Source organism: Pygoscelis adeliae, unplaced genomic scaffold, assembly GCF_000699105.1.
Source record: "Pygoscelis adeliae isolate BGI_AS28 unplaced genomic scaffold, ASM69910v1 Scaffold308, whole genome shotgun sequence".
NCBI classification, from domain to species: domain Eukaryota; kingdom Metazoa; phylum Chordata; class Aves; order Sphenisciformes; family Spheniscidae; genus Pygoscelis; species Pygoscelis adeliae.
The window spans coordinates 1,469,157-1,484,099 of record NW_008825306.1 but is presented as its reverse complement, the minus strand read 5'-3'; the positions used below and the strand labels follow the sequence as shown (position 1 = coordinate 1,484,099).

The 14,943-nt window shown below is 39.5% G+C and overlaps 1 protein-coding gene across 1 annotated transcript in view; it reads right to left on the bottom strand.

The window, feature by feature from the left end:
* HHAT (hedgehog acyltransferase) overlaps positions 1–14,943 on the bottom strand; it is a 102,295-nt gene that overhangs the window by 4,342 nt on the left and 83,010 nt on the right. Inside the window, exon 9 of the mRNA XM_009330207.1 lies at positions 11,297–11,498. Within this exon, the coding sequence (XP_009328482.1) occupies positions 11,297–11,498 (202 nt within the window). The remainder of the gene's footprint in view (positions 1–11,296; positions 11,499–14,943) is intronic.

Genomic DNA, 14,943 nt, shown 5'->3' with positions numbered 1-14,943 from the left:
AAGATCAGCCTCAGACATTTTTGCCAGATGTTGGGAAAAATCTCTCTGCATATTGTTGGGTCAAGCGAAATTGGCTACCATCAGATCTCTCTCAACTGGGCCTTCTCAGTCATCTTAGAAAAATAAATGATACTATCACGTAGTGAGGTACCTTGAAAAGTAAATCTGTGTATGTGTTTCAGAGGGGTGGAAGACGACAGGTGTGAAAAGGATTTGCACAGTCCACACATTCCCATTCCTAAATCCATTTCCAGTTACGCATGCACGTCACATTTAACCTCTAAGTGAAAACAAGCCAGAAATAGGAAGATTGTTTAATGGTTGTTTCTTGAGAAAGATAGCTTTTGAAGGACAACATGCACCAGAATAGATCATTTAGGTGAGAATTAAGAGTCAGGTTAAAAGACATGGTGGAATTTTGAAGTCAGAGAGGATGTGAGAGAAAACACTCATTTCATTTGCTTTGCAAGGTAATTACACCACTATGAGTGTGAAACAAAACAAACATGGCAGGAGAAGTAGCTTCGAGAGCACAGCATCATTTAAAAGAACTTCTCTCTAAAGTGAGTTAGAGCTAATCAACAATATGCAAGCATTTTCACTGATTTACAGGACTGTGTACAACGATATTACTGAATGGCATGGAGAGATGAAATTGAGGTCCAGGAGTGTTTTTCATAAATGCATTTACATCTCCTAGCTAGCCAACAACAGAGAAAATACTTTGGGGAATACTGACCAGAATAAGTCATCTACCCTCCCATGTGGAAGTTGAGGAGACACCTATAGAGTTAAGTTCCTTCCTAGTAGCTGGTACAGTGCTGTGTTTTGGATTTAGGATGAGAACAAAGTTGATAAAACACCAATGTTTTAGTTGTTGCTAGGTAATGCTTACACTAGCCAAGGACTTTTCAGCTTCCCATGCTCTACCGACTGAGAAGGCTGCAGGTGCACAAGAAGCTGGGAGGGGGCACAGCCAAACTGGCCAAAGGGACATTCCATACCGTGTGATGTCATGCTCAGTACATAAACTGGGGAAAGCTGGCCAGGGGGTGCCGCTGCTCGGGGACTGGCTGGGCATAGGTCGGTGGGTGGTGAGCAATTGCACTGTGCATCGCTTGCTTTGTGTATTATTATTTTATTTCATTTATTAAGCTGTTTTTATCTCAACCCATGAGTTTTTCTCACTTGTGCTTTTCCAATTCTCTCCCCCATCCCACCGGGGCCGGGGAGAGTGAGTGAGCAGCTGCGTGGTGCTCAGTTGCCGACTGAGGTTAAACCACGACAACACTCAAGACTGAATTCTGTACAGCAGTCAAAACTACGCAGTCCTATACAAAATAACATGCTGAAGTTGTCTTTTACAGAAATGTATTCCCCAGTATTTTATCAGGGACCCAATCCTACATCTTCCTACAGCAACCATTCTTAAACTTTTTCTAGCAACGGTGGTGGCACCATGGTGATTTGGAACGTCCCAAATGCTCATTATGCAGAGGGCTGCCGAATCCATGTGCGGTAGCTTGTTCTGGGAGCAAGTCACATGCACCACGTTGTTTTAGGGAGGGCTCAGGAACTGGGGTGCATGTTTTCCATCACGCTGCAAACCCAGCCTGATGACAGGGTGACATGTGGCAAGAAGCCTCCCTTGACAGACATTAGCTGGTAACTTCTTGGCAAGTGCTCAGAAGATGGAAAATATCTACGCGTGCTGCATTCCCAACATCTCATTTATATAGCTGCTCTGGGACAGATTAAAGAAAACTTCTATACGAAGTCAGTGATGTTATCAAGCTTGCTCATACTAAAAATACTTTAAAGTCCCATGCAAGGGAATTAAATTTGCTGCAATTTAAACAAGCGTCCATCTTCATGGAGTAAAACAGAGATTCACAACATTTCTTTCTTTTTGAACTACCCTCCCAGAGACTTGACAATCCAAGCATGTGGCAAAATAAGAGTGTATGGTAAAATTGGAGACGCAGTTGAATATTTCTTATGGGAACATATGCACCATATAATAAGACTGTCAGATACTATGGCCAGAGTGACATGAAACATGTGCTTGATACTACAAACTGCAACACAACAGATTACATTATTCTGTTTTCATCTGCCTTTGGTTTTTAAAGGGTCAAAATAATCTAGTACAATTTTTAGAAGAGCTGCCTTTTTTTAAACATATAATATTTAATTACTACCTGTTCTACAGATTTCATCCTCTCCCACTTAAATCTACCAGCCAACTTATCCATAATAATTTTAAAATAAGATACACAAACTGCACTATTTGTTGTGTTGAAGAAATCAAGCAAATTAACTACCATGAATATAACACCTAGTCCTGCATTACGCTTCACTGCCTCTCCTAGTATATGACAGGGGAGTAAGTGTGCTTCCTATGGTTATTAAAGCTCCATCCTTTCAATTTCCTGAAGGCTTTTACTAGAGAAGCAATGCTTAAAAACTAATGTAATGTTGACTCATCTTTACGTCACAAGAACTAAACAAAATATTCCTTGCAACAGTCTGTTATATAGGGTTTGCAAGGATTTTTGGGGGAAAAGGGATGGATGGGTAAAATGTTTGTGGGTAAAGCTGCTGCAGTACAGGAGGGGCACAGGTGGTACCATTATGCGTATCAGGAAAATGCTTGGAAAAAACCTCAAATCGCTTGCGGGGGTTCCTTTTACCAGTGCAATTTAAGGATCTGAACTTCGGTTTTCACCCCCCATTGCATCACAACTGAAGAGTAAGGCCCGAATTTGTTTACTTCTCCACAGAAGCAACAGAGACCACCCAGTCAATCTTAAAAGCGCTTCTAAGCGCTTTCTTTTAGAAAGTGTTCTTAGATAAATGACAGGCCAACTCATATACCTGAACCCTGGTAATCACCCCATTAGCACAAGAGCGAACACCTCAACACATCCCTTGAATCTGTGTCATCCGCAATGCAGCCATTTGCCAAAAATAACGGGACAGCATAAAAACAAGAGCACGGGTGAAAAGCTGAAAAGAGAGCGAGGAGCAGATGGGACGGTGGGAAGGGAAGCGACACATCCTGACTAACAGTTACTGGCTATTTTATCTATCTGCAGTGAGGCACACTGAAAATGGAGGGCAGGGTGTGACTGAGCAGCTGGGGGAGCAGATGGGATGGAGGAAAGGCTGAAAATTGTGACAAAGCTCTGCCAAACAGAATGTCAATTTATTTAATTTTTAAAGTGAGCAGTAGAAATGAAGATGGGTTAGGTTCAAGCAGTGGGGCGACTTCTGAAAATGTTTGTTAATACACATTGTCAATGGGTAATAGTGACAAAAGTGTGTTTGGGAGACTGCAGAAATGGAGGGACTACATGTGCTCATTAATGTTGGTAGAAGATAGGTTTGAAGAGCAGCAGGAGCAAGGGAAAGGCAACTGATGACAGGCTGACATGTCAATATAATAGCTACTCCTGCACTCTGAAGCAGAGGGACAGATGTTGGAATAGGGTAAGAGGAGAGACTACCACAGAACAGAAAAGCAACAAAAATAAAGAATTCCGGTTGAATACACATGCAAAATATTCATTTATGAAATAATCCAAAAGAAATTGTGGAATCCCCAGAGCTATAAACAGTAACAAGATAAGGAACAGGCCTGCAAGTGGAAAGTGAATGAGATGTGCTACCAGATCTTATCTATCAACAACTGCCACACCAAATGGAAGAATAAATTTAATTTCCCATCAACATATACTGTACCCTTCAGTAATCATAGCAATCATTCCTGTTTGCTCCGTTCCTTCATCTAGCTCTAACCCAGAACCAGTCCCCTTTACTTTACTTTGCTTTATTTTTCTGGCATTTTATTTTGCTTGCAGTTGTTCCCTCCCTTCTCCCCAAGCTGAACTGTGGCCTGAGGTCATCTCCTGTTTCTTTTCAAGGTATATACTTTCCTCCCAAAGCAAAGGTAAAAATTAGCTCCTGGAAAGTTCACACATGAAGGCGGGAACTGACATTTTTCCAAGAGACAGGATGATGCAAATGACCTGTAATTCCCTACATCCCTCCTATAAAAAGAGGAACACACAATTAAAATCAAGCAGCTGTCAGTTAAGATCTATTTTCACAAATAGAACTTGTTTCTGAATTTAGGAATAAATGCTATATATAGTATTTGAGAAGATACTCATCTTCTCTATTGATGTCTTGCTAAACATTCACTCAACAAAATGCTGTCTTGCACTAGCACCAGTTCATTTTTAGATTTTCCAAAAGATCTACATTTATAGCATCTTTCAGCAAACAGCCAACCTCCCCTTCTGTCTGAAGAAAGCCTCCTACCAGCTCGTATGTATGCACTACACTTACAGATGCATGCGTGAAAGTTTGACATACACAGAAGTAAATTTCTGTACTTGCTTCTACACTTACTCTTCACCCTCAAAGAACCTGCCCAAACATTTTATTTTTCTTTTTAAAAGTGGCAGCTTGTGAAAAGTGCAAAATGAACAGCATTGAAATGCACCATCCTCTTTTCTGTTTTATGTTTAAAGCAGGGAATTTAACCAGGTAATGGCAGTGTACATAGTCTATAAACGTGTCTCAGCTCTCACCAAGGAGGACAGGCTGAGAAAGCCATACACTCTCCTCTGTGTCCAGATTCCTGACATCCTTATTTTTGTTCTTCTGGATCCCATTCTGCCCATTCTGGTTCTCTCAGTTCCCTCATCCACATTTTAACATTTTTACCTTTTAAATTGTAATCAAATTGGGAAAGGATCTAACTTCACCAATCATTAGTGCTGCATTTTGGTCCTGCCCTCATGGCCCTCCCACACTGCCACTGTGAAATTGTTAACAAATAAATAATACACGGTAATAATCCCCATGGAGACACCCGATAAACACTCAGCAAATACAGACCTTGCTTTCCCTGTGGCCAGTTTCTGTAGCTCAAGACACAGTAGAAAGACAAGAGTGCAACTGCTCCTCAGTACTTTAACTTGTATTTCCATAACTGCTGACATCTATTGTCTGGACTAATTTTTGAGGTGAACAACAGAGGGAGGTTGTACTCGTGTAATAGTAACAAAGAAGTGCATAACCAGCATCACTCTGCCTCGTTTTCACCCCATAGCATGATTTACTTGCTCTTCAAACTGCGTTATGGCCTGAGCACCAGAAAACTGCCTGATGTCTCCAAAACAGAAGAGGAAGAAAATAATGCTGGTAGGTGGGAGAAACAATTTTTTGTTATGAAAACTGAGCAGCCTCGCAAGGGGCTTCCCAGATGATATTGCGGTCTGAAGCAGAGCAGCAATCATCTGGTTAAAGACAGATGGAAAATCACAACAGTTTCTCCACTGCTGACATCAAAAATAATATTTCTTGCACAGATTTGACAAAAAAAATGGATGCTTGTACTCAAAAGGTAGGAAAGGATAGAATGTTATCTCTGAAATCTTACTGCAGCCACTTTTGTCATTCACCGTATAAAAGCCTCTATCATATTGCATATGCTTGTCCCTCACACAAAACAACACCTACTACATTTTTCAGTCTTTGTTACTGAGGCTGAGGCAAGAAGTTCCCTCAGTAAAGAAAACCAGAGACAGAGTGCAAGCATGTGTCTCTGTGTGTGCATTTTTAGCAGGGCTCTCAAAATGTTTCGGGATCCACTTCCATGAAGACAAATGAACCCTTACAACAAAAGGTGGAGAAGAGAGAAAAAAATAAAGTCAAGCAAAAGCAGAAACGTGGCAAGAATTACTTGACTCAGAATTATTGTTGACAAAGCTAAGAGTCAGTGGAAAAAAACTAGGATGCATCAGCCAGCCCATATTCGCCTTCGATAGTCATTCAGCAGCTAAGTACTAAACAGCACCTCGATAACTCAGCTTGCTGCTTCTAGGTACCATACACAAAGACCAGTTGTCACAAGTCTGCCCTGGCTAATGTTCACATCTAGGGAAAGGAGTTTCCATTGATTTTGAGTCAGAGTACATCTGGTTTGAATAGTAGAGATTTCTGGTTAGAGCAATGACATGGCTGAACTCAAGGCTGGGGTGGGGGGCAAGCCCCATCCACTGGTCTGGGTTTTGACATTATGGGTGATAACTGTATCTCAAAAACCAATTCTGCACCAGAGAATAAGAGTCCGATTAAGGGACTTTGTTCAATTACTCCCCTTACATTCTTACAGGTTCTCAGAGAGTGAAGTGACAAACCCAACAGAAGTCTACAGCAAGCACATAAGAAGGTTATGAAGAAAGTATCATTGGCAAGGCTTGCCACTTAATTGAATCACCATGTTGCAATAAAAATATGTATGAATTACACAGCTACTAGTAAAAAAGAAAAGGCCAGACAGGCTTGACATCAGTAAACCACTGATATAAATACTCTTTCCACCAAATGAAGCAAAATAAAGATCAAAGCCTAGTGTGTGCTGAAGAACAGCTGAGAAGGGTATTTATTTATTACAGAGATCTTATTAAAGATCTAATCTTGCAAGGCGGTCAACAAACATACTTCCCTTGAACAAGCTCCTAATGTTTGGTCAGATCTTGCCTCAGTCAGCTGCAGAAAGAAGCTTTACAGTTATCTCATGGCAGTTTAAAGTGAGTTACACTTGCAGAAAGAAATTCTGTCATTAAAGGAGACAGTTATACATTTGCTTAATGTATATAGGACATGGTTGTGAAATTCACAGGGATCTTATCTTGGCTAGGTTGAATTGGGCCCTAACATAGAGCTGAGTAATTACTTCAGCAGAACCCAGTTAGTTTCTTTGTCCCACGAACTTAAAATATGGAGGCTCAGCCTACTGCCTTGTACTGCTCATGCACGTTTGCAAGGGGGGAGGTTCCAAGTAGTCAAGCTCCTCCTCTTCCACTTCCTTTCCTTGGCTTTTGTCTCTTACATTGTACTGCTTTGGGTGCTTTTCAGATTCCTGTCCATGAGATAAATCATCTAGCAATAAAATAACCAGAGGAAGTAAAGCTTTCTGCTGGGGTAGAGCGCTAAGTCAGCTCAGCAAAGATTCCAGCAGGAAGGCATGCAGAGGAGGAAGTGGTGAGACTGCAAGGAAGGGAGGAAAGGGAAATTAAACCTTTCCCCCTTCAATAGCAGTGAGCTGGTAGATCGGCTTAATTCTCTGTCGAACCACAGCCCAGAGGTCAGGCTTACCAGTCAGTACCTTTCCATGCTCCACACCAGCTGTCTGCAGGACCGTTGCGTAATGCATAACTTATTATGAATAACTGTAGAAACTATTGTACCTACCAGAAGAAAGAGGGCAAACAAAATTAAACAGAAAAAAACCCAGACAAAAACCCCTCTAAAAGACTTCTAAAATTCTGTTCTCTGTGAAGCTGAGGATGCCAATTGTCATTGACTACATCTCTGGTACCCAAAACAATGGTGACGCTTTACCTATAGAGACAAATGTATGGAGTTCATTATTCGGGGTGGGGGTGCGGAATCTAACACACTAACCAAATCTAATCTAACACACTAACCAAAAACATGGACATCATACAAAATATTTCCCCTTTTGCAAAGGGGGGTTGGGAAGGCAATTAGTGTACTGAAATGGACTTAAGCAGTGCACCTCGTTACAGCCATAAATGAAAATGTAGAAATCAAAGTATTATATACTTTAAAAAACCAAAATATTTACAAGGATAGTACAAATTACTTTAAAATAAGCCATGCTTAAAATTAGTTGGTTTCTCAAATTGAATTGTTTATGGTGTATTCAGTTTCTTACTAAATAAAGCTAGAAATAAGATCTTAAACTAGAAATTCATCATACCATGATTTTTAGAAGAGAGATCTTTATGTCTCAATTTAAAAAATTCTTACTAGACTGAATGACATTTTCACTTTACAAAAGAACTAAGATGATAAATGTTGCTGTTTCAACTGAGATTAAAAATTAATTTTAAGAATCTGCCAACTTCATCCCCTTTGCTACATCTATTTTTGGATGATTTCCAAATATTTCTTTTTTTAAAATCCATTGATTTAAAGATGTTGTCAGCTATTCTAAGGTTTAAATAATTCTAAATCTGTTTTTATACCAAGATTTAATTTCTTGTATAGATCTGTATCTTGCTTTCCTTAAGGAAAAAAAATTAAGTCACTGGAAGAATGATTGCCATTAGCATTTTCTTTCAGAAATCTGACATGTTATGTATTAAAAGTCAATACAAATTCTGTCATTGATTTTGAACAAGTTACTACTAGAGTCTCTGTTCATCTGCAAGAAATTAATATAGAATCAGTGAAACAAAGCACTACTTTGCTCAGTATGGGTCTAAATGTCTCCTGAAAAAGTAAAAGAAAAGAACTGACAAAAACACAATGAAACTTCTCCATTTTAATATAAAGTTCCCAGATATGTCCTAGCTTATGATGCATAGCCTTTATTGTTTTATATACAGTGTTTTAAGGAAAAGACAACATTACTTAATTCAGCTCTAATTTACTGATATCTAACAACTAATCTCTAGGGGGAAAAAAAAAAGATACATAGATAACTTCTCACAACACAACTCACTGAAACATGACAGTTCAGAGCAACGTAAGCTGAAAAGTACGTAAGAAGGAACATCAGCTCTTTTAGAGCCGAAATCAGGAAGCCAGGCACTGGTTTCCCACCAGTACAAATGAAAAGTTTCAGATTCAATTTTTTGGGTCAGGAAATTTACTGTTTTCAGTAAATGTTTGTTTATATGCTGATTTTACTTCTCACAAATAACGCCCATGCTTCTTTGTTCATTCTAGTTCAATATGCCTGAGATGACATTTAAAACTTGTCAGGCTGCTACAAAAGCGTTATTTACCCATATTGCACTAGGTTTCAAGTGCTGAGATTTAAACTACCATAAAATCTGCATAATATAGGGTCCAATTCTTTTTATATATATTCTTAGTCAGCACAAGGATTCAGTGAAGGACAAGACTCAAATGTGCTTTATTAAGATTTCTAAATCTTTCTTTTGCAAGATAATTGAGACAATATAGTGGGGAAAAAAGAGGAACAGTTTTGATATAATTCGTGTTATTTTTTGTCATCAATTCAATTTTAAAAACAGAGCAGAATTAAAATTCAACTTATTCTTCAAGGGTTTTTTTTATATTTTACTAATTAAACACCTCCTGCTCAACTGAATCATGTAACTCAACTTTAACAACAATATATGAGAAGGTTTGGTAAATAGAATGAGCTAAAAAAGCATAAACCTGTGCTTTGTATTTTTTCAGAAACTCATCTCCTATTCTGGGGACAAAAATAAACTTTCCTTTTCAAAAATAGCCTTCAAGAGCCAACACAGCAAGTGAGTGAAGCACAAGAATGCAAAGGATTTCAGCTTGTCAACAGATGAAATTTAAGTGAAAAACCCATCCCCCAGAATGGGGTTCTCAACGCCATGGTGACTAGGCTTGCAGCACACCTCTCGCTGAGACAGGATTACGGGAATGCTTCCAAAAGCCAGATTACAAGGGAAAAAAGGAAATTTATACAGGGCATTAGGGAAGTTGCAGTTCATTTTAAATGTAAGTGATACTTCGTAGAGAATGTCATGTCACTCCATCCCTTGATAAGGAAGGGTCAAAGTCCAACTGCTCATCTGCTCCCCAGTCTCAGTGTTCAAGAAGAAAATGGGAGTTTGCTAGAAGAGTGAGGAGACAGCAATGAGGGGTAGTTTGCATAGACTGTAGCTTATGTTGTTGTAGAGGAAACCCTCAAGGCACAAGGCAAAGCATAACCAAATGCAGCAAGATATGCCTAATGCACTAATTCAGATGCCAAAACTATTAATATTAAAAACATTGGCTTCAGAAATATTTCAGGGAAAGATGTGAAAGTGTCTTCTAAGGAAGGTCTACAGCCATCTTTCCAAACAGAAATGGAAAACAAGGGAGACATGGAAGACATTGGATAGGCCTTTAAAAACAATGGATGAAAACAAAGGGGAGGAAAGGGGTAGAATGCACTTGGTTCATTGTTAGGGAGTTAATTTATACAAAAAAGAACCCTACTGCCAGCATCAGTTAACTATAATTAGAACTATGTGTTAGAAATTAATCCAACACATATAACCCCACCTTCATAATGCCACGTCCTTATCATTTCTATGGTATTTAAGCACTTAACTCCTTAAGAGTTCTTTTAAAATTTCTAATACAGTGACATAAATAAAAAAGCCCCTACATTTATATATCCTCATACAGCTGGATGCTTAAAAAACTTATGTTGTTTTCCAGTCCAGAGACAAACGTATGCAGCCGGTCAGATGATGAAGCTCAGTTTCACCCTAGAGGGAGATTAATGGATCTGATAAACTCATTCTCTAGGAAGGAAAAAAGCTGCTTCCAGACTGTCACTGAATTCACAGTGACGGACAGTTGGATGATATAAGGTAGCACTGGCTGTTATTGGCTACTAAATTACTTCGCTGTATCAGTTGCCACACATGGGATGCTACAACAGTGAAAATTGGGATGGGTGGGATGGAGAACAAGCATAATTACTTGAGCATCACGACTTCATCAGGCTGCAGAATGAGTCACCACCACCACAACATTATATAGGAGTATGAATTCTGTGCACTTATCACTACTAAGGAAGCAAGACATAGGAATTATTTATTCTTACAAAAGTTATTAGAAGATTTGAGATTTAATAGTGAGCAAACCTGCAGACTAAAATGACCATCAAAATTAAAATGTGCTTTTTGCATATGACTGCATGTCAAAGACAATTTTGTCCTTTGGAAATGACAGCATGAAGGTCAAAAGTATAACTAAAGTGAAAATATCAGAGGTCTTCAAAGCAAATTAATATTTTCTTTACTTGGCTCTTTAATAGCATAAGATTTCCCAGTGTAAGCTTGTTCCCAGATGCAAGCAGCTGCTACACGCATTTGTCCAGGAAACGCATGGTTAGAAATATACAGTCCTAATTTTAGTGAAGATGAATATTTTAAGGCCATCCTGAGTGAAATCAGAATACAAATGTTAAAACTGGCTTCTGCTCAGCCATATACAACGTGACAAGCAGTTGCTTACCCTAGGACTGCAGAGGAAGCTTTTAAGATGATGCATATTTTCAGTGTTTAATTTTCTGATACTTTGCAAAATTCTAGTTATATGGCTTACCTCAAATACTGGAGGATGGGCAAGGGAACGTTAACTCTTTTATCTGTTATCCAAGACTTTTAATCTAGATTAAACCAAACTAGTAACCAGGAACTTCAGAGCCAGGAAACAAGAACATGAAATGAAGAGAGATTCAACTTACAATTAAATCTTGAATAACTGAAACAGAAAGTATCCTCTTGACGCCATTTTCCACAATTACTCCAAGCCAATTAAGTGCGCCCCAGTACCACAGATAACTCTGTCCTCCGTGCCAATAGCTTACAAAGGCAAAAGTGAGGGCTGTGGAAAAGAGCGTTCCCAGCAGACTGGACTGAGATCCTCCCATCGGAACATAAATGTACCTGTAGGTGAAACAACGATAAGCAACATTATTAGACATTTCACAGAAATCTCAGAAAAACTACAGAACAAATTTGTTATTTTCTGGCATAAAAAAAAGAATCTGAATAATTACCTGACATTCTCTATTTACAGAGCTTGCCCTAGTTTCTGCAAAGCTGTAGACCGCTTCATGAAATATGTGCATATACTATTTGGCAAAAAGACATTTTGTGGTCACAGGAACTCTGCATTAGGCAAATGTATAGCAAACTATATTCCCAAAATTGCAAAAGACAAATGTTCACATTTTTTAAACTGCAGTAGCTGTAAGTCAATTTATATACACAGAAATTACATGTAATCTTCATGTGAATTTAAGTTATAAGAATCAACAAAAAAATTTAAAACATTATATAAAGTCATATACAATCATAACCCATAGAATGTTTTCCATTTGTCTGAAATGTAGACACATGCAAACATGTTTTATTTTCAAAAGCTTGTAATTTCTTTCTTTTTAAATCATTCATTAAAAATTATACGAACTGAAAAAATTTCCTATCTGGTTCTCGTATTATACTCTCAGGATCACGTCTGCCTAATGACCTTCAGAGCACGCATACCAAAAAAACCCCAAAACCTGTATGAAGCACCCTACATGCAATTATATTCTGTATTTAAACTGAATCCAGGAGTCAGAACTTTAGTCTTCAATTGATGCTTATAAGTGTCCAGAAAGCAGTTCTCGTTCAGTAAAAATACCAGAAGCTATGGGATTCTGAAAGCTGACACTGTTTTCTGGGTCACTTCACTTTCTTCCTGCCTAGAGAGCTACATCCACTCCTGGCATTTTCTGAGTAAGGCATGGCCACTGGCCAGCCTTTATCTGAAAAAAGTCACATATTTCTGTCAACACTTTGAAGAAGCTCATCAGGCAATGGAGTCACCATCCAAGCTCATGGGTACCGGCGAGGAGATGCAGTATATGAGAACTGCTGGTGACAGTTCTCCTCAGCTGTCATTCCTTCGGCATGACGCACTGTACTCATATTTGAGACTATTCCTACTTGCTAAGATAATTAAAGGAATTTTTTTGCAGTGAAATTTTTATCTCTGGTTATCAGTTTTTACATTCAGAGATAAATACTAGCCTAAAGATTTAAAAGGGAAATTAACATAGTGCTTTATTCCTAATCTTTGGAAGTAAGAAAATACAGTAACAGGGTAAAATAAAGTGATGAGAGTAATTAAAAGGTAAACAGAAAAGTCATTAAAAAAAAAGACTGTCAAAAGCTCCAAATTCTCTCTAAGCATAACATCAATATACCTTTTTACTTCAACCTGCTACAGGGAACATCTGATTACATTTAGAGTGATTTTCAGTATAAGTGTGCTTTTTGCTAAGCATATGAAAATAAATAGAAATTAAAGATCAATAGTTTTTATTTATGTTGTGTTTTTCTTCTCTCTCCCCTTCCTATGTTTTTCTCGGGTCTAGTCTTTCCTCATCACGTATATAAAGAAACAGTGGGGCAGTAAGAGACACTTGCAATTGCAATCAATTAGTCTAATAGCAGAGAGGTACGTCTTAGCAGTCTGTAACCAGGGGGATCCCCTGCAGGGCTCTAGCACAGAGGGTGAAAAGAGCAGAGCCACAGACCCCGCTGCTTCGGACAAATTCCTTCTACGCAAAGGACTACAGAAATGAAAGACCAAAGCAGCTCATCCCCTCTTAGGACATACTTTCCCAACATCTTCCCTCTCCCTTTTTAAAGGCTCATTGTTTTATTTTTTAGGCAGGGCCCACTGTCATTACTAGTTCCCCTCACAGGCTGGCTGGAGGAGGGCTGGCAGCCCTGCTCCGCAGCCGAGAAACCACAACCCTGAGAGCAGCACCTCCGTGCCCCTGCAGCCCTGCAAGCACGGCAGTACCTTGTTTTGCAGAGCTTTACCCAGAGGAGAATGAAACAGGACATTGCTGGCCCTGCCACTCTCAGCAAAGCTCACCCTCTGTCTTACATTTACTGAAACACAGCATTTAAAAGCAACCCAGACACCAGAGACACACATCTCTGTGATGGAGACCTTACTCTAAGCCCTAAGGAAACCTTTCTGCTGACCTCATAGCGTCCTGGCTTAAATCCATGGCACAAAAGTTAGCTTTTGCTGCAGAAGCAGCTCTGGGTTTCCGTACAGTCCCTTTCCCTGCACTGAGACAGAGCTGTTATGTAGGCACCAGCCATCTTGTCAGCACAGGCAACCTCTACTAGCACTGGCATTGCCAGGAATAGCCCAGTAGCACCAGCTCGTTCATTTGCAATCACAGCTCAGTTTAGGTTGGCCTGAATGGCTTGCAGATTACTGTGCAGGGAAAAATAGGCTATTTCTGATTTTTAGTGTTTAACAACAACAGCTAGATAATTGAGCAGCAATAACTCGTAATTCTGATGAATGTGATCAGTGAAGTTTTAGCTCCTAGTGAGGCCCATGGCAATTGTGCAACTGAAAATTCACTTGCGCTATCTTTGTGAAGACCTGTCTGAAGAAGGACAGAAGCCAAAAGGAGTCATGTAATCTTTACTAACACTTCAACCTTCCCCTCCAGTACTGTGGGCAGTCTGTCTCCTTGCCCGGATGAGAAATGCAAAGCAGAAAGCAACGCCTCTCTCCTTCCCTGCTAGCTACCATAAGAAAATAGAACGAAGGCTGGCTGCCATTTTTTGTCATGAGGGCACTAACCGCCCTCAGGCTGCATGGTCTTGCCTTCCCTTGTCAGGGCATTCCCACTGGCAATTTTAAAGTAGGTATAAAGGACTGATGGATGTTGAGTCACTTCTCTCAAGCAGCATGAAGAGCAATTCTGTATGTTCCTGTGGTTTTTACGCAGAAAAATTCATGAAAAATCCATTATTATGTTACAGAACACATCAAGAAAAAAAGAAGTATTTGCTACCTCATCACCCACGCACTTCATAGCCACATCGTGTTACGATGTGCTTATGCTCTTACATTGGCAGGCCTGTGTACAAGCAATAGGCAGCTCAGACAGCGTGCAGCCAGGGCCAGATGCTGGCTCCGTGCCAGCCACTTTGTGCTCTCTGATATAACCAAAATTGTCTCCCAGAAGAACACCACAAGAGCCCTTGTTGTTAGAAAAATGCATTTTGCTTATTTTTGAGCATCATGGTAGTTTAAAATCTAGTTTATCAATAGTTTCCCTGCGTGTTTACACAGAAAAGTACTGATTTGATTACAGAAAGCTACATTTACTGTGTGAGGGAGAATAAACCAGTGAATAGTAGTATTAAGCCAGAAGACAGAAGAAACATGTTACTTCTGTGTTATCATTTATGACACCACACACGCTTTGTAACTAACAATTTGGTGTGTTTTAAACCCAGCCAGCAGCTAAGCCCCACACAGCCCCTCAACTCATTCCCCCCCCCCCCCCCCAGAGGTAGGGGA